This window comes from Rhamphochromis sp. 'chilingali' (assembly GCF_963969265.1).
Source record: "Rhamphochromis sp. 'chilingali' genome assembly, chromosome: 1".
Taxonomy (NCBI): domain Eukaryota; kingdom Metazoa; phylum Chordata; class Actinopteri; order Cichliformes; family Cichlidae; genus Rhamphochromis; species Rhamphochromis sp. 'chilingali'.
The window spans coordinates 27,057,232-27,078,796 of record NC_137929.1 but is presented as its reverse complement, the minus strand read 5'-3'; the positions used below and the strand labels follow the sequence as shown (position 1 = coordinate 27,078,796).

Sequence of the window (21,565 nt, the reverse complement as noted above, 5' to 3'; positions counted from 1 at the left end):
AGTCAGTGCTTACGTGTCTGTGTGGTCCCTCGGCCCGTGTCACTGCTGCCGCTGCTGCTGCCGCCCAGGCTGGTGCAGCTCTGGTTCAGACCATTAGCCACCAAACCTGGGATGCCTTTTCTCTCAGGACTGTCATCCAAGTCATGTGCAGCCAGCATATTTTCATCCAGACGAGCTGGGAAGCCACCGCCACCAGCCTGAGCTTCATCCTGTAGAGAAAGGTTACCTTAAATCTTCCCTTTTATGCAGAACAGGCTGACAATGTCTGGAATGACCTTTTAATGACCCTCACCTCATCATCTGAATCGGCGTAAGCGGATGCCACTGCCCCCCACACTTTGCTGGCCACGTTTGCTGCCTGCTTCATGCTTGACTTGAGCACATCGATTTTAGGTCCTGTTAAGAACGTGTCCATCTTGATACCTGAAATGGTGTTAAAGACCGAGCCCAGCGACCCCCCCTGAGAGGACTTGACCAGTGCGGTCAGTGAGGACGATCGCTGGCCCGGGCTCGCTGTAGAGCTCGCTGTAGAGCTCGCAGGCGTCTTTGTCTTTACTGCAAAAGTCTTGGAGCGGGTTACAGTGCTGGGGCTGCGTTTGGGGGTGTTGCTCGGCGAGCCAGTTGGGGTTTTCACAGGAGGCACCGGGAGGCTGGACCTTCGCTCCAGAGTCTGTTTGGGCTGAGGTGCATCCGTGGAGTCTACCTGCGGCTGCTGGAGCTCCATGCTGGAGGATTTGGTACCCAGCGGGGTTTTCAAGCTCATGTACAGCTCGATCTCCTCAGCCAGGTTACGGGACACCACAGCAGGCACGGAGCGTGGCGGTTCCTGACTGTTGACAGAGGCCGACTCTTCGCTCTCTGACACCAGACGTGACAGTGGGTCAGCTCCCACTTCCACGTCGGCCCTCTCCAAAATGGGTCCTCGCACTCCAGAATCATCTTCATTAGTTTCTGTGTTTTTTCTTACTTGTTTCTCCCTATTTACTTCGGTACCCTTCAGGTCTTTGTCGTCTGTCTTTCTTTCTTCTGCGGTTTCTAGGTCCTCTTCTTCTGGAAGCTTTTTAAGCCTCAACCCCTGATTTTCCTCAGGCTCTTCCTCCAAGTCTTTAAAAAGTGGTTTGGGCACAATATTAGGGGGTGGGCTTTGACCTCCTGAGAGGACTCCAGCAAGGATACGAGCATCAGCGCCCATTCGGCTGGCCATGTGGTCCATGCCTGCCTCAGAGAGCATTCCAGCACGAGTTTCAGCGCTGAAGCTGCAGCTGCGTTCAGAGAAGGATTTCTGCCGCTGATGCTGAGACTGGTGAGCTACGGCTGGGGACGGCAGCGAGGGATCGTCATCGGTAAGTGACACGTTATCGTTCTTGCTGTGTCTCCTGAACAGCTTCCCTTTACCTGCACACAGATACAGTTATTGTAGTGCAACAATTACATTTATGTAGCTTAATTGAAACAGGAACAAATAATCTTTACAAATTCAAAGGTGATGCCAATTTCACAGAATTTCCACCAAAACCTTTAAAGTATTTGAGCTAAATGTACTTTCTTACCCGTTTCTCCGTCAAAGCTTCCCGTGGACAGCCTAACAATACTGTGGACATGCGGCAACCCATCGACAGGACTGTGGGGCTCTCCCACTGCTACTGCACTGTCCACTGAGCCAGCTATGTCCCCTCCTGGTTAAAAAGAAACAAAAATAAAAGTAGTGGTTTGTGGTGCATACAACACAATACTGGAGGTGAAGGCCTGAGGCTGGGCCTTTCTTACCATTATTCTGTGCTTTGGTATCGTTTCTCTCATCAGCCGGCGGAAGGGCAGCGTGCAACGGTTCAGCCAACTCCTGGTGCAGCTCATCCTTGGATCCATATCCTTGATCACACTGTCTCTCTGGAGAGCACAGAATTAAAAAAAAAAAAACACAAACACAGCTGTAATCACAAATGTACGCTTTTAAGAAAGCTTTTGTTTTTGTTCCTCAGAGACTCAGCTGAACCTTGTGTTACAGAGAACCGATGCTTTGGGAATCAGTACCTGCGCTGCAGTGGTTATCTGCTACGTCTTCCATGTCATGGCTGGGGGCAAATACACTGTTCTCCTCACCGTTGACCTCGCTCGAGCTGTCTGCACTTCCATGACTCAAACAGTCGGCATCAGTGACTGCTGAGGCAGCTACTGGAGCACCTAAAGAAGGACGCAGGAAGAAACATGAGTAGACTGTATGTGGTATAGCAGCAGACTTCTGATATTTTCTAGTTAACATCAAGTTAATGTCATCATTTTTTTTTTAAAATTCCAATTTGTATGTAATCATGAAGCTATGATAAGAAGTGTCCTATAACTTCTAAGTAGAGTCAACCTCTTGTCTGATAAAGTTTCAGGTTTTAACTAGTGCTGTTAAAATGACGTTAACGCCATAACCGCATTAACGCCGATCGCCCTGTGCGTGTGGCTGGACGGCGCTAACGAGCTAACGCCGTGCAGCCCCACACATGGGACGATCCGCAATAACTCGCTAACCAAGATTTGCCGCGTTAATGTGGTTATGGCGTTAACGTCATTTTAACAAGATTAACGCTGACAGCACTAGTTTAAGTAACCCTGCTAACAGGTAAACAAACAAACCAATCATATAACCTGCTTAGAAGAGGTAAAAAAAAGCAAGAAAAGGGAACAAGAGGAACACAGCCTTGTACATTTGAGTCACACCTGTGGTAGTCAGTGTTGATCCCTTCTCAGAAGATGTGCGGTTTAAACCGTATTTAAACTGCGTGACTCCACGAAGGACGTTGCGCAACTTGGTCCACATGATCAGGCCGCTCTGGTTCCGGCTGGGCCACGGGCTCTCTAAGACAGCCTGCGCAGAACAGATGAAGGATGAGATGGGATTGCTTAATAAATCCCATAAACCAGCATATCAGCAAGACCACACACACACACACACATTTCATATGTTAAAGTGATAAGCCATATATGTAAACCTTATTGTAGTATCCATATGTGATGGCGTTGGGATGGACTCCAGCTTTCTTCATCTCAACCAGGACTCGCACAGCCATCACAGGCAGACCCCACACGCCGCAGAGCTGCATCACCACTCTGTAACACACCTGACAGCAGACAAACACATGATCATTACTTTATATGTTTTGCATTGTCTATGAAATTCCAAAAATCTAAAGAGAAGTGATAATCTAAACATATTCCTACAAAATGTGAACGTACCTCATCCAGTATCTCCACCTCAGTGGTTCTCATCTTCAACAGGATGTTGTACGCCTGCTGCATTGCCCGGGTCTTTGACTTGGCCATCCGTACAGCTGCTGGCAGGCAGATGAACCACAGACTGTAGCAGTGACTGAACAGACAGCGGGCCCACAGAGGCGGGTTGGAGTAGAAACGCTTTGCCATCTTGTATGAGAGCTTGACCTCCTATAGGAGCAGTACGGGCACACGTCAGATGAACACGTTGATAAAGACAAAGGGTGAAGAGCATGGTCAAAGCAGGTATCGTTCCTACTTCTGCTAAGGATGATAGTGTGAGTACGTACTTGCTTTGTCCTCTTTGCTAGTAGTGCAGGGCTGCTGGACAGACTGGCCCCTGCTGCTCTGGTGCTGAGTGCAGGACGTAACTCTCTTGGACGGTCAAATAGATTTAACTGCAGTTTGGGGAACCCTTTATACCTGCAGAATGTAAAGCAAGGAACACTTTTAAACCAGAGTATAGCATCAAGTCAGTTTAACTTGTTGGATATTGATCTGATCGTTTTAGTAACAGAGGGGGTTGTTAATCAGTTTCAGCTGCTTTGGTGTTAATGACATTAACAACAGGTGAACTAGAGGGACAACAACGAGAAAACCCTAAAAACAGGAATGGTTTTACAGATGGAGGCCACTTCTCTTCTTTTCTGATTGTTTTTTCACTAGTTTTGCATTTAGCTAGGGTCAGTGTCACTGCTGTTAGCATGGGGCAATGCATAGACACTATAGAGGTTGCACAGGTAGTTCAACTCCTCCAGGTTGACACATTAATACCACTGGCAGAAAGAGACAGGCAGTTAACTCTAGGAGAGCTGGACAGGGCCACAGAAGGTCCTTAACCCATCAGCAGGAGCGGTATCTGCACCTTGGAGCCCGATTACGTTTGCCATAAAATACCAGAATAGCAGGTCCACCAGTGGCACCCTGTGCTTTTCACAGATGAGAGCAGATTCACCCTGAGCACACGTGATAGATGTGAAAGGGTCTGACGAAGCCGTGGGGAACATTTTGCTGCCAGCATGACCAGTTTGGTGGTGGGTCAGCGATGATCTGGGGAGGCATATCAGTGGAGGGACACACAGACCTCTGCAGGCTAGGCAACAACTCCCTGAGTGCCATTAGGTATTGAGATGAAATCCTTGGATCCATTGTCTGAACCTACACTGGTGCAGGTGGTCCTGGGTTCCTCCTGGTGCACAGTCTCATGTGGGGAGAGTATGCAGGCAGCTCCTGGCGGATGAAGAAACTGTATGACTGGCCCCCATACTCGCCTGACCTAAATTCACCTCTGAGACATTATGTTTCAGTCCATCCAACACCACCAGGTTGCACCTCAGACTGTCCAGGAGCTCATCGATGCACCATCCGTTTTCTTATTATGAGCACTCCCCTGACATTCTCAGGCACACATGTAAGCACGCGGTGACAAAATGGACTCTCCTGCCGCATCATTTTATCACTGTGATTTTTGGGGGTGTCTTGGAATTCAGCCCTCTGTAGACTGATCACATGCCCATATCGGTGTTGACATTCAGCATGATTTTTCCCCTATTGAGCTCTGATGTGTTTTTAAAGTGTTACTATAATTTTGTGGAGTGTACGCTTAAAGCACTACAAGTCTTACGTGTACTGAGGAGCAGGATCCGGTCCATCATCTACTGGAGGCTCAGGAGGCATTACAAAGACTGTGTGCTCACTCTTTTGAGACTCATCCAGCTCCAGCAGTCTTGTGTCCTCAGATGACTCTCCTTCAACCTGCAGAGGGGATCACATCCAGAGATTTAGAAAACAGCACAGACTGTAGACCATTTCCTGTCTGATACCAGTAAATAAACTAGGTTACGAGGATACTCTATAAAGCTTTTGTAATTAAGCAGTAAAGCATGCTTATTTGATTGTGATTAAGTTAGAGGAAAAGCAGGAAAATATCCATGCCTCTTGACTGAATGCATTCATCAGATGGGGGGAAATTAAAATATATGAAGAGGGGAAAAAAAAAGGTGCAAGGAAATCTGATTACATTATCAGCAATTACCTTGGTGCCCTTGTCGGTGATTTTATCAGAGGGAAAAAGCTGCAAGTAGAGGGAAGAGAGCGAAGGGAACAGAATGAATCAAAGGAAATTATGGCTTCCTTAGCCTCCCAGCGTACAAATGTTACTTTGCCAGTGAACCACTGTAACACAAAGGCCTGTTCCTGGAAGCAACGCTCCAACGGAAGAGAAAAACAAAACAACAAAGACCAGCATGCGTTTTTTACACGCCTGGAGGCAGCATGATGCCGGGATGGTAATCACCTTTTCGACGCAATCGTCAAAAAAGGCCAGGCCTGTGTCCTTGTCGCTGACGAAGGTGCACTCCTCGATGAAGCGGATGAATATCTGGGTCTTGGTGAGCTGGGAGTAGAACTTCTGGTGGGCACGGTCTCTGCTTTTGAGGAACCCTGCAGGAAGGGAAGGAGAGAGTGCGGCGTCAGCTTCACGGTCATCTCAGTTTACGGAATTTATGAATTCAGTGTCACTCGTTAATTTCGTAACTTAGCAAAGAACAAAATTAGAGTCTTTACTGCATCTTAAAAGGACAAACATAAGACGTTTTGTCCTTTTTGGCCTCATTATATTAATTATTCCTGAGTGACCCTCATCAAATCAATGTGCAGCTATTTATAAAAGTGTTAAACTATGTGGCGTGAAGAAGAGTCTCTTTCACATCATCTAAAATTGATCTTTGAGAGGGGAATTAAATGGAGCCAGGAGCCTATTTCCCAGCATCAAACACTCTTATGGCTGATGAGAAAGGTGATTAATTTCTAAAAACACCTTTAATGGTCTATTTTAAACCATTACAGTACATGGAAGGGAGGGCAGGGAATTGGACTAAAGGGCATATGAATGTGCTCAGCCTCTCAACCATTCGGTCAACCTGACTCCTTGAAACAGAGATGCCAATAAAAGTATGCATGAGTTGAGCCCATCTGAATTAAAGTTGTAAATTATGCAAAGGTTACAGATCCAGGAAGCCATCAACAAATCCATAGTGTTTGGTGAATCACGTGTTTACCTTGTTGGTCATAGAGGGAGTCTGCAGCCGTGGTTTTTTCAGAGGGCGCCTGGGTGATGGGTTTGAGGTAGCAGCGGTAGCCCTTCAGGATGGAGGCCATGAAACGAAGGAAGGCCTCTTGGATTTCCATCTCCAGGGCCGTCCTTTTCTTGTGCCAGGTGAAGTCCGCGTCCATGGGAGTCATGTCGACAGCCAAGCCATCCGGCATCACTGGGCGTAGCGAAACTAAAACAAGCCAGTGTGGTCAGTTTAAATAATTTATATCAATTTCTCAGCTCTCTCCTTTTATAAAGTGTCATTAAATGTACTCTTAATTAATAATACGTTTATTAATTAGGTCTCCCCACATTTACTTTTCTGTAATAATGCTTGATGATGGAGATAATGTAATGATGCAGAGAGAAAATTATGAGAGTCACAGAACAATGAGGTTACTAACGCTGTTAGCATTAGCTTTCTGACCAAAACGCCTCAGGTGCTGTCAAAAAGTTCAGACAGGTCTATATAAGCACAGCGTATGAATGATTAGAATCAAATGCATTAACTGTTGCTGTTTTATAATGGAGACTGAGCATGCTCAGTGTGGATTTTGACAAAAGTGTTTACAGTTAAGCTAGCTAGCTTGTAAGTACTTTTTATTGCATCAAAAATTTGACATAGTAAAATAATTCTGATATTTTATCAACCGAGCAACCAGAAAAGAAAATATGAAAGCGTATTTGTTTTTTAAAAGGAAATAGCATATAGTTCAGATGCTTTTTTCCCCATTATGTAAAGTTTTGTAATGCATTGTTAGCTTTTTTTAAAGGTATAGTTTTATTTTCAGCTTTGGACTACCATATTTACTAAAAGAATACCATGATGCATTTTGTAATTTAAGCTTACAGTGTTCAGGTAAAGATTAAGAATCCTGTCCACGTTAATTGTGGTAACTTGGTATAACAGGTAAGTGATCCAGGTTTTGCTATACAAATGAGATGCTGTTTGTACCAGTGGCCAGCTGGTGGTGCAAGTTGCTTAGTGAGTTAATGAGACTCTTGCAAGGCTTCTTTGGGAGGTTCTTCCAGTTGCTGTGTTTCTTCTCATCTGACCTGTAACATACAAAACCACAAAGTTTGTAGACTGGAAAAAACCAAAAGACAGCTGAAAACAAAAATCTGGGCTCACAAATCTGCTGCTGAAAGAGTTGTTCAACATAATGAGAGCTGTTAATGTAGAAGACAAAGTGTGTTTTTCTCCAACAAAGCACAACATACAGGTAGATAGTGTTCGTGTCCAGATCCACACAAACAACATCTGGTGGGGGGTCATAAAGGTCAAAGTAGCGGGAGTCCACGCCCACTATAAATGGACACGGCGCGTTGAGGACGCCTGCGAGAGACAGCGGGCACAGGGGGATGTAGGGACACTGCCACTGGAAGGGGAAAATCATCTGGAAGGAGACAAAAGCCAGAATCAGGATTATTACTCCCAAACAGATGTTTTTAAAGGGTTTCCCATGTGTAAAAAAACCCCAAAAACAACAGCAGCATATTTCTTTCCTTACTCACGAGCCCATTTTTTCATATTGCTCCACCCCTCAAGAACATCTATAAGTTGAACACTGAAGGTAAATAAGACAAATTTAGGGGGGGGGGGGGGGGGGGGGGTCACACTTGCATAACTGATCTATTGTAACAGCTGAAACCTATTTGGGTTGATTTTGAGAATTGTGAAATCCTTACTTTTCTGAAACTGGAGAATAAGCAACTACATTAGTGAAAAAAAAACTCAAGTTCAAAAAGCCTGAGTAGTGCCAGAGTTATTTGGATACTACGCTGCCTGCAGGCAGGGACATGTGAGACACAAAGTAATGATCAGCTATAAAAGCAATTTAAAATTGTCACAAGTTTAAAAAGGAAGTCATTAGCTTGCGGTTCTAGTCATTCATGACAGGCATTTTCAGCTAAAAGAAAGATGCTTTACTTTAACATTGTCTGGACTTCATGGTACTGTGTTGCAACATTATTAGGCAATAAATGGATAAGTGGAAACCACCATTACCAATACTCAATAGGGCTACATTATTGAGAGTTGAATATGTTTACAGTATTGATTACAGTGTAGGCGTCACTCGGGCTCCATTACTGATTTTGTGTCTACATAAATAAAAAAGACGTGCAGTGCTGCTCACATCACTGCTCAGAAACTTGTTCCTCTTCTTGCTGCTGCTTTTCTGGATTAAACTGCTCTACCTGACTCATCTTAACGCTCTTTCATTACAGCCATAAAACATAAGTGAAAGGAAATGAAACTAATAGTTACAGTTCCTCCATGTGGACCATTTGAGCTGTCTTTGACTAATTACTGATACTGTTACATATACAGCATATATCATTTACTAAATGTAGCTTATGTCACTGTGCTGTATCTCTCTCTCCATCTGCTTGTACATGTAAGGCTTGTCTGAGCATCGAGTGCCTAAATAACAAGCTGTGCATTCTGTAAGCTCTTAATTAGTGTTTTTATTTAAGTAAGCAGACAGTTTTCTTCTCTGCAGTTCTGATGAATGTTGACTCGACAATAGTGACTACTACTTATGTCACTTTAAAGGAAAGTGTTGGGTTATCCAAACACAATGGAGTTAAACAGTGCATCTGCAGCGTGTTATTCATTTAATCCTTTTGCAAATATATTTTTGTTGCCGTGTTCCTTAATGAGATGTTATTGTGCAACACTTTATAGTGCTAACCATATGTTTCTTATCTAAAAAGTTCAGATAAGTCAAGGAAATGCAAGTGTCAATGTTTCGCATGTGCAGATTGAAAAGTTAAACAACTGCACAACTGAGACACCACAGCCTGCAGTCATAATGTTGTTTTCTTGACTTTTAATGTGTATGTTTTTCATTTTAATCACATGGTTAATATTAGATTGATTTTCAAAACAGCCCAGGCACTTACAGGACATATTCTGTATTTATGAGCAGAAACAGTGGCTGTGTGGTCGCTTTGCATGTCAGCACTAGGTCAAGCTGATGATTCATTTCTTTCCATACTGACAGCAAAGGCAATGAAACACTGCAGGCAAATATGAGCTAAATGGACTCAAAAACAATGATGTTATTTTCTTTCAGACACAATGAAAATAAATAGATTTCATTGACATTTTTTGTGGATGTTTATTTACTCATTTACACTCTGCCTGACTATGCTCGGATCAGCTGGTTCTTTTGTTTTGTGACATTTAAAAAAAGTGCTGCAAACAGGGACGTTTCAGAGTGCCCTCTGGTGGACAAACTAGGCGACGTCAATACTGATAATACAGCTGAAGGGTGTTTCTCTCGTCTCTTGTTTGTTTTTGTTTTCTCTCACCCCGTTTTCAGCCATTATAATTGTCGACACTGAGAAATGAACAAAATCCGAATTTTGGCCATAAATAAAAGACATTAAAACTAATCTAAAACTGTAATCAGACTAAGCAGGAAAAGCTTTGCTAAAATCCAATCCAGCAAATAAATTATATCTATTTGAGTATATTTGAATACATTTGAGTATGACAATATGAGAGTGCATGTTGGAGCCTACTCACAGCCACCACAGCCTCGGCCACTCCGGTGAGCACGGCGGGTCGGAGCGAGTGCAGCAGGATCTTGCTCTCCAGCAGGACAAAGTGCAGCAGTGTGGCGCAGTTCTCCGAGCCCAGATTCATCAGCAGAGTGCCATAGTCTGCCCCGCTGGCACGGAGGGAGAGAAGAGAGGAGAGGAATGAAGTGATGAGTTCAGACAGGGAACGGAAAGCACAGCAGAAAGAAAAGGAGAGGGAAAAATAAAGGGAAAAGAATTTGGAAACAGAAGAGTTCATTGCTGGGTCTGTAACCAAATGTAACCGGAATTAATCAAATGGGAAACAAGGAAAAGGCAGAAATACAGGCACAGAGTCAAAATAACACCATCAACATAAAATGTATTGTTTAACAATCTCGCTGTCTGCTTTACTGCTTCAGCTTGCTAAAGCGCTCTGTTTTCAGATGCTTTTTTTCATAATCTAACAAACCAATCATTTTAAAAGCCTTCATAACCACAACTTAAAAGTGACTGCCTTTTGTGCAGTAATTCTGTCTCCTTTAAATCTCTATTGTAGAGACTGCCGCACACATTACTTTGAATATCAATAGCAGCCGGTGCTAGCTTTAACAAAAGCCCGTCAATCACCATTTTTATGAGGTTTCAAGGTTGCATAAGGCAGCGTCCAGAACTACAAAAAGGAAAATAAAGTAGCTGAATTACTCATATCAGTTGGAAAATGGCAGAAGTAGCAGCAGAAAAAGGCTTTAAAAAAAAGACAACGATGCAGGAATTAGCTGAACATGTTTTTTTTGTAGAGAAATGACTTTGTTATGCAATTATTGAGTAGGCAAAGGTACCTGAGCGGTAAGGGTGTACACACAGGCTGGGAGAGGATCAAAGTGTCGTTTACAGAGAGCTGCAGAGGACATTAAATAACATCAGTGACAGAAAAATACAAAAATATCACAACAAATGTTCCCTGAGTACTGCACATGTGGAAACTCTGATCTATTTTGACCGACAGCAAGAGAGAAAAACTCTGACCTGGACCAAGATTCTGGGTCTTTGTGGGGAAGGAAATGAGACATTGTGCATGAAGTGCGAGATGTGCCTGTTGAAGGAAATAATAAAACTCATGTTAGATGTTTCCTTTTAAAAGGTTGGCATTAAAGTGGCCAATGAATGATTTTGAAAGTTTCCACAGCTGCCAAGTAGTTTCCTACTTTTCAATAGGCAGTGGGTGTGGGCCTGAGACGGAGAACTTGTAGATGAACATCAGGAACTTGCGGAAGCACTCAAAGAAGGGCCAGCGGGAGAGCAGACAGATGCATTTATTGGTGTTCACAGGCCGGTTGGGGATCATCTTCTTCTCCACCGTGGTGAGAAGGCCCAGCTGAATCTTCTGCTTCTCGCTCAACAGATCTGCTGGATATGGCTCGTAAAACTGGATGGCTGAGCCATACACCTGGCAACAAGAGGTGGACGTTAAAGTGTTTGAAACATTTTGGCTCGGCGGAGAGTTTTAAACACTTAAATTTAAATCTTCCTTTGGTAGCTATGTCTTACCTTTTCACCAGAGGAGATGGTTAAGACAAATGTAGAAAAGACAGGCAGAGGGTCACGAGTGTTCGGTGCCCAGCACTCAATGTTGGCACCCATGGGCAAACAGAACAGAGGTACAGACTCTGACAGAGGGAAAGACTCATAGTCCTCTTCTGGGTAACGAAAGATTAGACCTGGAGCACAGAATAACACACAAACAAATAAATAAAAATCACATGATGAAACAATGTGGTCGTTCAAAGCAAGACACATGGTAACGTTTAAGTTTATTGAATAGTTTGAATAGGTCTTCAAACTTCCAGGCAGGCCTTTAATCCCAGTCTCCCTGCAGGGATTAAACTCTTACCTTTAAGAAAAGGGAGATCAATATTTTGCAACTCTGATGCTCTTACAGTCAGCAGCCTGTATAATTCATTTTGAGGAAATAAGAAGCTCAACTTGATGTCTGTCACTATGAAAAAACACACACATTCTTCTGAGCATGCATGGATGCACACACGTGCGTGCGTGCACAGCAGACGCACCAAAGGGCGTGGCAGGAAGTGCAGTTGTCCGAGATGAATAAACAGCCACTTCACAGGAAAAAGGCCGGCCAGAAGATAAAGCCAGCCTGCATGTTTCCACAGGGCGTGTATGTTTGTGTGTGTGTGCACATGTTAACCCTGATGACGTTACGCAACGCAGCGCTCAGAAGGCCAAACTACTGCGGAAGCTTTCAGTCAGTGAAAATGTCACCCAAAGATCAGCGATACACGCTGAAGGTGACCTAAACACGTAAGCAGTGGCCATTGTGACGACACACAATGCCCCAACACGTCTCGCTGCTGCAGTTTTGTTATCAGTGTTTAACATAAATGCACATTTTGGAAAGACTCATGACTGCAAAACATCCTCCTCTTTTCCTCCTGCCTGGACACTGTTTGTCCAGTATATCTAGTGTCCCTGCTGTCCCTCCTCTGCACAGGTCCAAACCATCTCAGCCTCGCTCTCCAAGTTTGTCTCCAGACTGCTCAACCTGAACTGTCCCTCCGATACACTCGTTTCTAATCTTGTCCATCCTGGTCAATGAAAGTATTAGCATCTTCAGCTTTGCCACCTCCAGCTCGGCCTCCTATCCTTTTGTCAGTGCCGCTGTCCTTAAACTATACACGAGAGCAGGTCTCACTACTGTCCTGTAAACATTCCCTTTCACTCTTGTTGCAATCCTTCCATCACAGTTCACCTCTGACATGCATCACCACCCATCTCCACCCTGCCTGCACTCTCACACACCTCACCTGTGCACAGTCTGTTGCTTTGGATGGCTGACCCAGGTATTTAAACTAGTCCACGTGTAACCAACGGTTACATGTGCCTCTCTCATTCACACACACTCTGCTTGCTTCTACTGTTTAAAACACTATTATCTAACTATAACACAATAATAACACATCATTGTGTCAATAACACAATGATCAAAGTGATTTACTGATATATTGTATTTACTATTACTGTCAACCTTTTACGTTTTGCATAATATTACAGTACAGTTTTAACTAAGGCAAAACATTGTTTCAGTTATATATATTAACTACCTGCTCTTGTAAACAGCTTTAACACCACATGAGCAAATCATTTAAAAAAAAAAAAAAAAAGAGAGAGATAGTGAGGTGAAATCAGATGAATCAAAGACTAAAAACTGAATTACACGAAGACGGACACAACAACGTGACAGCAGTAACCACTGTTCAGCAGCTGCAGGAAACAGATAGCAGCTGAAGATGGCATTTTGAAACTGATCACTTTTACTCACCGGCTTTGTAACTGATGGAATTTGACGCGGACACAGACTTCTTGTAACACAGGAACACGCTGGAGCCCCACTGAAAGACCGATCACACTCTTATTATGCATTTGAACTTTCATGAATGACGCTACTGAAAGAGAGCTAAGAAACTAAATTCAGACGCACCATGCCGCAGTTGAGGTTCTTGTCCACTTTGCAGAAGGTGTGCGGCGGCGTCTCGCCTTTGCTGGTGACGATGACGCAAATGTCCGTCACGGCCAGCGAATTCTGCGGCTGGACGGGTGGTGCTCGGCGGAAGGTGATGAAGATGCGCTGCGAGGTTGCAGAGCTGTTGTTGACATTCGCGCAGCGTCCGTATGGTGTTGCCTGGATGACCTCACACCCCTGGATGAGACGCTCCTTACCTTCATAGAGCACCCTGAAAGACAAAGAGTAAGTAAAAATGTTACTTTGTTTAATACATCTGAATATTTATTTATTTACTTTTTTTTTTCTCCATCAAATCCAATATTGCCAAAATCAAACTGCAACTTTAATCTGTTAAAGTTCACTTTACACATATTGTAGCCACGTTTGGTCTTCGTGCATATTCACTTTTTGTCCTCACTGAGGACCAGTACATAGTTTTACATTCACAGTTAGAGGCTAAACTCACCACCAACTTCATCTCATAAGTAGCAGAGCACCACCACACTGGTATGTGAGGTACAGACATGGAACTCAATGAAAAGAATCGGGGAACTGTTCCCAATCAATGTGATAAATAAATACAACTTACACAACCATAGAAGGATAAGAAGATCATAAATAAGAGAATGCAGGGACACTATGGGTGCTAATACAGCTTTGCCCCCCTGCAAAACCAAAGGAAAAAAAATAGCATCTCTCTCTGGTTGGTTATATTTTCCTAGCAGTAAATTTTCCAAGTAATGATCTTAGCAGTCTGAAGTGAAGGTTTCCACAGAATCCTCCAAAGTAATTATTGACAGGATAAATTCCCAGGTGTCTTACGTCTATGCCTACTAGCTATTTCCATCTTCCGTGTACCAACTTTTATTTCCTGATTGGACGCAGACAATAGAAAACAGTGACAAACAGAGCAGCGCCGAAACTGATAAGAGGACATATTTGATATAAAAGAGATAAACAACTAAATTATTTCATAGATAAGAAATAAACAGCAGCTAAACCCAAAAAAGAGAAGACTGAAGTTGACAGAAACCTACAATCTAACAGAAAAGTTACCCACGTCTTAAAAAAAACAAACACATTTACTATTACTTGAATCCTGTGCTGCTCATAAGAAGACCTAGAACAACATGCCTGATTTTCAATCTCCATCTGCATGATATAAAGTCACCTTACAACATCACATTATTCTCTAAACTGCGTAGACGGTTAATCTGGACACTCTGTTACCACCACAAACTGCACACTAAATATTAACACATCACATGCTCACAGTCTTGGGAAACATATTTCCACAATGGAAAAACAAACATTAGCAATCAAAGAGTCATTTTCCTTCCTCCTCTTTAGGGCTACACCGATATCTGCCTCTTTAATTGCTAAATGCTCTGCTGTGTGGAGCAGCTACTGAGTCAGGTGTTTGCTTTTTAAAATCTGATCAACCTAAACAGTAACCGTGCAAGCTGTAAACCCCAAATAATAATCAGAAAGGTGCTAAAATGAGCAGGAACTGCAGGCGGAGTTATCTGATCTAAGGGTTTTATACTAGTAACTGTAGCTTTGAGTCTCGTAAGCTGTCAGAAACATGCTTACAGAAAAACACAGAAGGACTGATTTCTGTAAACTCCACGCAGCTTTGCTTCAGTGCAATTACGTAGTTAAAATGCAAGAAACTACAATTTCTTCAGGCGCACAAATCTGACAAAGCATAAGCACCGCACTGCTACTATATGAAAGCATCCTTCCCATGGGAAACAAAGTGTATGCCAGCGAGACACTAAATAAAGGGGTTAAACTGTGGCTCTGTGGTAAGAATAATCTCTGGTTCTCCTGTTTTACAGAGAGGATCAGTGTGTGGTCAGCACTGCTTACTCTATTCTGAAAGCTCTGGTTTCTCTTTAAAGCCTCGGTAAGTCTGTCTTCAGTGAGTGATGTGATTCAGACTTAGTAGCTGACTCATTCACATCCCAGACAGTAAAGTGGTTTTCGTATCCAGCTCACAACAGATTAAACCCTTTAGATGTTACAGCTAAAACGTTCTGTGCGCTACCTGTCTCTGCAACCTGCTCGCTCCCACGTTGAATTTCACACAGCCAAGAGCTGCAGTCTGGAAAGCAATCACTGCCCCACTGTGTTGGATTTTTTTATTTTTTGCATGACTGCAGGGCTTCTGTAGCAGCATGCTCCATGTCCTCCCTTTCCATCTGGACAATGCCATGTGGGAGGCCAAAAGCTTTGACTCCTACCCTCTACAAACTAGGACTAAAAACACACTTTTTGATCCACGGGTAGAGCCAGCCGTTGCAGATATAATAGTCCTGAAACACTCCATTTATTCTGAAAAGAGTGCAGGACAAATCAAAAGAGGCCGGGAGGACAGTTGCCAGCAAAATTCTCATTTAGGCAACAAAAACAGGGTCTTAATGGGCACGGTAAGCAGTCATGCTCTGGAGCCCCGGGCTGGGAATGTTGGACAACAGAAGGAGCGATAAATGATTTACGCTTCACTAGATTTACATTTATTCACTGGACAAGCGGAAGGTGGAGTAAAAGCAAGCATCTTCTCAAACAGCTTTTGTATTAAATTCACAAATTTTACATTAGGAGTCTAAATATTTGTTAACAGTAACCCGCAAGAAGACCATGCTGTTATTCAGCCTCATCAGAGGCATAAGTGTCTCAACTGATGATGAAAGTACAAAGCAGCTTTACAAGTTTACTTCTATTTTTTTTCCTATTTGCATGCTGAGGGGGATTGCACAATCTCATGGAGGAAATAGGACTTTGCATACAATCTTCTGTGTGTGCAGGGAGTCACAGCTATAAAGCGATACCTAGGAGGAGGAAATCACATTAGTAGATTCCTTACAGAATGGAAATAAAGTCTGAGGCACCAGATCGATGTTTTTTTATTTAATCCAGTCTTGATTTTGCAGAGAGGAGGGGAATCTTCCAGAGAGGGAGCAGGAGAATGCTGGCAGTTGTAACTGGAATCTCCAGTTTGTTAGCAGGAGGAAAAAAACAAAACAAAAAAAAAAACCCCCAAAAAAAACAGGCTTTAGACAAAGCTCAGGTGTGTGAAGAACGTGAATGCCTTAAGAGGTTGCATCACTGTTCTGAAAGATGCATTACTGCATGAGATACTGCTCCTTCACTCAGGTAACAGGATAAAATGCTGCTGCTGATGAGATGTAGATTAAAAGTTCGGCTTCCTGTGACGCTAGTAAGGCTTAGGGCATACCTCGCTGCGTGAAGTGAAATATATTGGAGTTCCCTTTTAAAACATAATAGTAGGAAGCAGGGAAATTTCTATTGTCAGATACGAGCCAAGAGGCGTGGCGGAGAGGGGGAACTTTGTCACAAAATAGGGGAGAGTGAATAAACAGCTAACTCGCCTACTTCCTGAATGTCTGCAGTAATGTTTTGTCAGGTATAAAACACAAACTGACAAACCTAACAGTGGCAGGTTTTGATTGGCAGGGGGGAACCCCCCCCCCCCAAAAAAACAAAAAAGGGGTTTTTGACAGTGACAGTCATCAAATGACGCTGCTGAAAAGGTTTTTTCATGTGAAATTCTGAATGATGACATGACAGCACCGGCACACTAACGATCCACTTAGCTGATTGATCAGATTTTTCACCACAGGGCTGCTTTCTGCGTATGATCAACTGCCAGCATGTCAGCTAGCAATCTGCACAGCAATGACAGCAATTTGTAGCAGGTGTAATTGATCAGCTTGTTTCTCTTCCACACAAGCTCACTTCTCTAACCTGCCTTAATCACAATAACACAGCAAGAAATCAGAGCAGTAGGATGAACCTAAAGATTCACAACAAAGTGGATAAAAAAATAAATCTCATTCTTCATTTTTATATACTTGGCTGGATGAACCATACATATTTCATCTGTCTGAATTTACAGCTTACAGGAGAACTTGTGTACCGATTACATCATTTTAAACACATGAGTTTAAAATGATGTAGGATTTTTTTTCTCTCGTGCTATTCATCAGTTAAACCTAGTTCTAAAATTGCTAAATAACCCCACTTATAATGGTCTCCTCCTCCTGCAGGCAAATGGGCATTTGTGATTACAAACACCAGCATACTGTAAATAAATGGCTGACTCACCCGATGTCAATCAGCGGAGGTTTACCCCGTCCTCTCTTGTAGCAGAGGAAGAGCTCGGGGCTCTTGAGACTGCCATGATTAAGGTTGGCTGGCTGGCCGCTGTGGGTGCTCTCGATACAAGTGAAGCCTTCAGGCACTGTTTCCCCTGCTGACTTGTTAATGACGGCCAACTCAGTGATGGGCGCTTTGGGCCCGGTGGATTTAGTCTCCGACAGGTCCTGCTCCAGGGGCGTGGACTTGTCGGTCAGCCCGGCCACCACAAAGTAGTCGGTCACGCGGTGACCCTTGTCCTCAATCATGGCTGGATGTACCTGAGAAGAAAGAACAAAAAATTTACATTTTTGATTTCAACCTCATATACAGCAAAGCTTCTTGTAGCCTTCTATGCTATACTGTATTTAAATGTTCTTACAAAGCACATGGGTGTCAAACAGAATTAGCCTGCAAAAGACTCTAATCCAGTCCAACTGGGTGGCTCTGGAAAATGTGAAGGAGGGGATACATTTTGGATTTTTAACCAGTGGTACAGACTTCCATTTATGTAGTGAAGCAACAGATAAACAAATAAATGACAGAAAATTTCCTGTTTTTTCACCATCTACTGTAGAAATGTATGATTTATGATTTTAGGTTCAAAGTAAAACGGGACATATTCTGTCAGCTTTCAAAAAAAAAAAAGTTTTACAATTACAGGAGAAATTATTACAATTTATCCCAAAGAGGCATGCTAATGTAACATGGTAGACTAATGTGCCTGTGTTAATTCAGCTCCATATTATTGTGTGAAGTTGCACTGGGTTGGGAGTGGTTTTGTGTGTGTGTCACATTTTTGGTGAGCCAATGGCTGGAATGGGGTTGGACTAATTAGAGGCAGGTGTACTTGATTGCACTGATACACTGGTCTACTTATAGCCCACACTACAAACACTGCTGTGTCGTTTTGTCTCTCTGTGCAGGTATGTAATGTGATGAAATCAGATATGTTTGGGATGGCTGGATTTTGTGCTATGAATTCTATAGTGAAAGTGTCGTTTTGTCTCTCTGTGCAGGCCAGGGCCTATTATATGCCACAGCCTAAAGGTAGCAGAGTTGCAGAGGCTGGAGTGACCACTGGCTATATGCTTGCAGGACAAGCAACGCACTGAGGAGGTCAAAAAGCTACCCAAGGTCTTGGATAGGATCCACAGTATTTACTGCCTCACTGCTCGTAAACACAAGATGGACACAGAAAGAGCAATCATGAAGCAGAAGATGAGCGCGTCGATCAACGGGAGCTTCTTCGTTCCAGTGGCGCCTCGAAAATCCCACGCTGCACCAAAGTTTGCACCAGATTGGGTTCTCAGGCGAGATAAGCTGAAAGACATTGTAGACCCCCTCAGGGCCATTCAGATGGTGGCGAACACACTGTCCATAGTGTTGTTTTTATTCCATTTAACATTTTATATCTTATGTATGGGCTATTTTACTATATGTGCATAAATATTTTACATGAATACATATCTTTTAAATTAAACAGTATGAATGTCCAAAGTCTTTTGTGTAGCTTGATGAAGTTCTGATCGGATTTCTTTGATCAAAGTCTGTGATAAATTATTGAATTGTGTGGTCATTTGCTTGTTCATGTCCTCCCACAACTCTGATTTGATCTGTTCCATATCCTTAGCATTACAGGTCTTGTATCTTTCACCTTTGGCAGCAAAACACTGGACTGGATCAACCATTTCACCATAAACGTGTTCCCTCAGGATTAGTTCTGCTTTAATTTCTGCAAAAGTCAACTGATCATTCATTAGAACTTGTTCTGAATTCACCTCTAAGGGCAGTGTCTCTCAAGCCTTCAACCAGATGATCTCTGAGAAGAATATCTTCGTCATTCATACCTCTAGGGTCCTTCCTCTTTAACCTGAGAAAATGTTCTAGTAATCTCAGTGCAAATGAACTGATGTCTTCATGTGTTTCTTGGCGAGCGTTGAAGAACTGAGAGCGCAGGACCGAAGCAGTTGTTTTATCCCCATACAACTTATCTAACTCATTAAAATTTAGCTCAGGTGAATTACGCTTCTCTGGTGCTAGAATTAAAATCTCTCTTTTAGCCTTGCCTTCCAAGCAACAGAGTGTTAATTCTGCTCTAAAATCTACAGGAACTCCTTGCAAAGAAAATGTCTGCAAATTACTTTTCCATTCACCTAGACTAATATCTGAATCCTTCCCTCTAAATTTAGTTGTGACCATATTAAACATAGGGATCATACCAAAGGGCCTAAACCCTGCACTAGAAACTGGTGCTTCTCTATTTGGGTCAGACTGTGATTCACTCTGATCAGTCATCTTGCTTTTGCCCACTACAGATTATGGTAGCCAGATCCTGTCGGCAACGCCAGTTGTAACACACCCAAAGAAAGATTCTAGGTCTGACCAACCGTCTCTGTCGTGGGCAAAAAGATGACAGTCAATAAAATTCTAAAAGATAATTTATTGACAAAAAAATATATCAAGAGATAAAAGATAAAACAGTCCAGTGTCCCATTTATGAATTATATAAAAAACACACAGTCCCAAGGCCAGAGCCAGCTATGCCACACGGCCAGTTGCACTCCACGTGTTGCCTGTAACAGGGTTAGAAGTTGTCCTTGGAGACCCACCACCCTGCAAGCATATAGCCAGTGGTCACTCCAGCCTCTGCAACTCTGCTACCTTTAGGCTGTGGCATATAATAGGCCCTGGCCTGCACAGAGAGACAAAACGACACTTTCACTATAGAATTCATAGCACAAAATCCATCCATCCCAAACATATCTGATTTCATCACATTACATACCTGCACAGAGAGACAAAACGACACAGCAGTGTTTGTAGTGTGGGCTATAAGTAGACCAGTGTATCAGTGCAATCAAGTACACCTGCCTCTAATTAGTCCAACCCCATTCCAGCCATTGGCTCACCAAAAATGTGACACACACACAAAACCACTCCCAACCCAGTGCAACTTCACACAATAATATGGAGCTGAATTAACACAGGCACATTAGTCTACCATGTTACACTAACATATTTATTTATTTTCCTAGAAAAAGCGAGATGTGTTGTTGAAACTGCACTTCGTTATCTTACATTAAAGACATGTCAGAGATTAAATCTGTAGTTAAACTTCTTTAAACTGACAGAAAGGCCAGATTGAAGATCAAAGTGGGCCACATGTGGCACACAAGGTAAAATGACATCCTTAATGTGGGTCACGTACATCAAAGATCTGCAGGTCTGCAACTATAACTGCAGCAGAAAGTACGTCTTAGCCAGAAGAACATTTGACTTTGACACAGTAGGATGGGTTTCACATGCATTCCCCAGAAAATAAATACTGTGGTCAATGCAATGAAAGGATCCTTTAAGACTGTCGCACCCCACAGAAGCGCACACACACTAGGGAAACGCAAGATTTAACGAGGGGACTGGATCTGCTGGCATTCCCAAACACCCTTGTCACTGTATATCACCGCAATGCTCCAAACAAGTCGAGAGAGTTAAAGCTCTGGTGGCTGCGACGAGCCAAGGCAGAGCGGCCGAGGCTGGAGGAATGCTCAGAAATGCCACTGAGAGTGTAAATCAAGCAGACATCCAAGTCTACAAAACTGCTGAAATATGGTCTCAAACTGGGCTGGCACTGGTATAATGCGCCTTTAGGCATCGTATATTGCATGTTTTCGAGGAGAACTTCTAATAGAAGTTTATGCTTTCCCAGTAAACCTTTGAGTCACAATGCCAAGTATAAAGTTCACTGTCAGGGACTTAGTAATCAGTTACAGACCAAGACGCAACACAGTCACACACTGCTGTATGGTAAAAATGCAGAGAGCGATGGTTCATCCGCAGGATGGTTCTGCGGCTAAAACTAAAGAGTTTGTTTCCTGTTCAGTTTATAACAGGTGGTCCCTCAGTAGATAGTGAGGTAAATATGCATCTCAAATCTGCCACTTAAACAGTTAAGAAACAGAGCGAACAAGGAGAAGGTGACTTAGTTACTTTTTATAATT

General features: G+C 43.0%; 1 protein-coding gene across 2 annotated transcripts in view; it reads right to left on the bottom strand.

Moving 5' to 3' along the window:
- Positions 1 to 21,565, bottom strand: part of LOC308411250 (DENN domain-containing protein 4C-like) — a 38,839-nt gene that overhangs the window by 5,086 nt on the left and 12,188 nt on the right. The window contains exons 2-24 of one of the 2 annotated variants that reach the window (XM_080905118.1): positions 17,535 to 17,845; positions 13,380 to 13,632; positions 13,221 to 13,290; positions 11,432 to 11,601; positions 11,089 to 11,330; positions 10,910 to 10,976; positions 10,723 to 10,781; positions 9,888 to 10,032; positions 7,574 to 7,749; positions 7,308 to 7,408; positions 6,318 to 6,542; positions 5,555 to 5,700; positions 5,294 to 5,332; positions 4,883 to 5,013; positions 3,549 to 3,681; positions 3,223 to 3,429; positions 2,979 to 3,107; positions 2,707 to 2,854; positions 2,032 to 2,181; positions 1,768 to 1,887; positions 1,551 to 1,676; positions 293 to 1,395; positions 14 to 209 (exon numbers count right to left, since the gene is read on the bottom strand). In XM_080905118.1, coding sequence (XP_080761244.1) covers positions 14 to 209; positions 293 to 1,395; positions 1,551 to 1,676; positions 1,768 to 1,887; positions 2,032 to 2,181; positions 2,707 to 2,854; positions 2,979 to 3,107; positions 3,223 to 3,429; positions 3,549 to 3,681; positions 4,883 to 5,013; positions 5,294 to 5,332; positions 5,555 to 5,700; positions 6,318 to 6,542; positions 7,308 to 7,408; positions 7,574 to 7,749; positions 9,888 to 10,032; positions 10,723 to 10,781; positions 10,910 to 10,976; positions 11,089 to 11,330; positions 11,432 to 11,601; positions 13,221 to 13,290; positions 13,380 to 13,632; positions 17,535 to 17,833 — 4,435 coding nt within the window. In that variant the 5' untranslated portion in view covers positions 17,834 to 17,845. The remainder of the gene's footprint in view (positions 1 to 13; positions 210 to 292; positions 1,396 to 1,550; positions 1,677 to 1,767; positions 1,888 to 2,031; positions 2,182 to 2,706; positions 2,855 to 2,978; positions 3,108 to 3,222; positions 3,430 to 3,548; positions 3,682 to 4,882; positions 5,014 to 5,293; positions 5,333 to 5,554; positions 5,701 to 6,317; positions 6,543 to 7,307; positions 7,409 to 7,573; positions 7,750 to 9,887; positions 10,033 to 10,722; positions 10,782 to 10,909; positions 10,977 to 11,088; positions 11,331 to 11,431; positions 11,602 to 13,220; positions 13,291 to 13,379; positions 13,633 to 17,534; positions 17,846 to 21,565) is intronic. The other variant, XM_080905119.1, reaches the window with a different exon arrangement.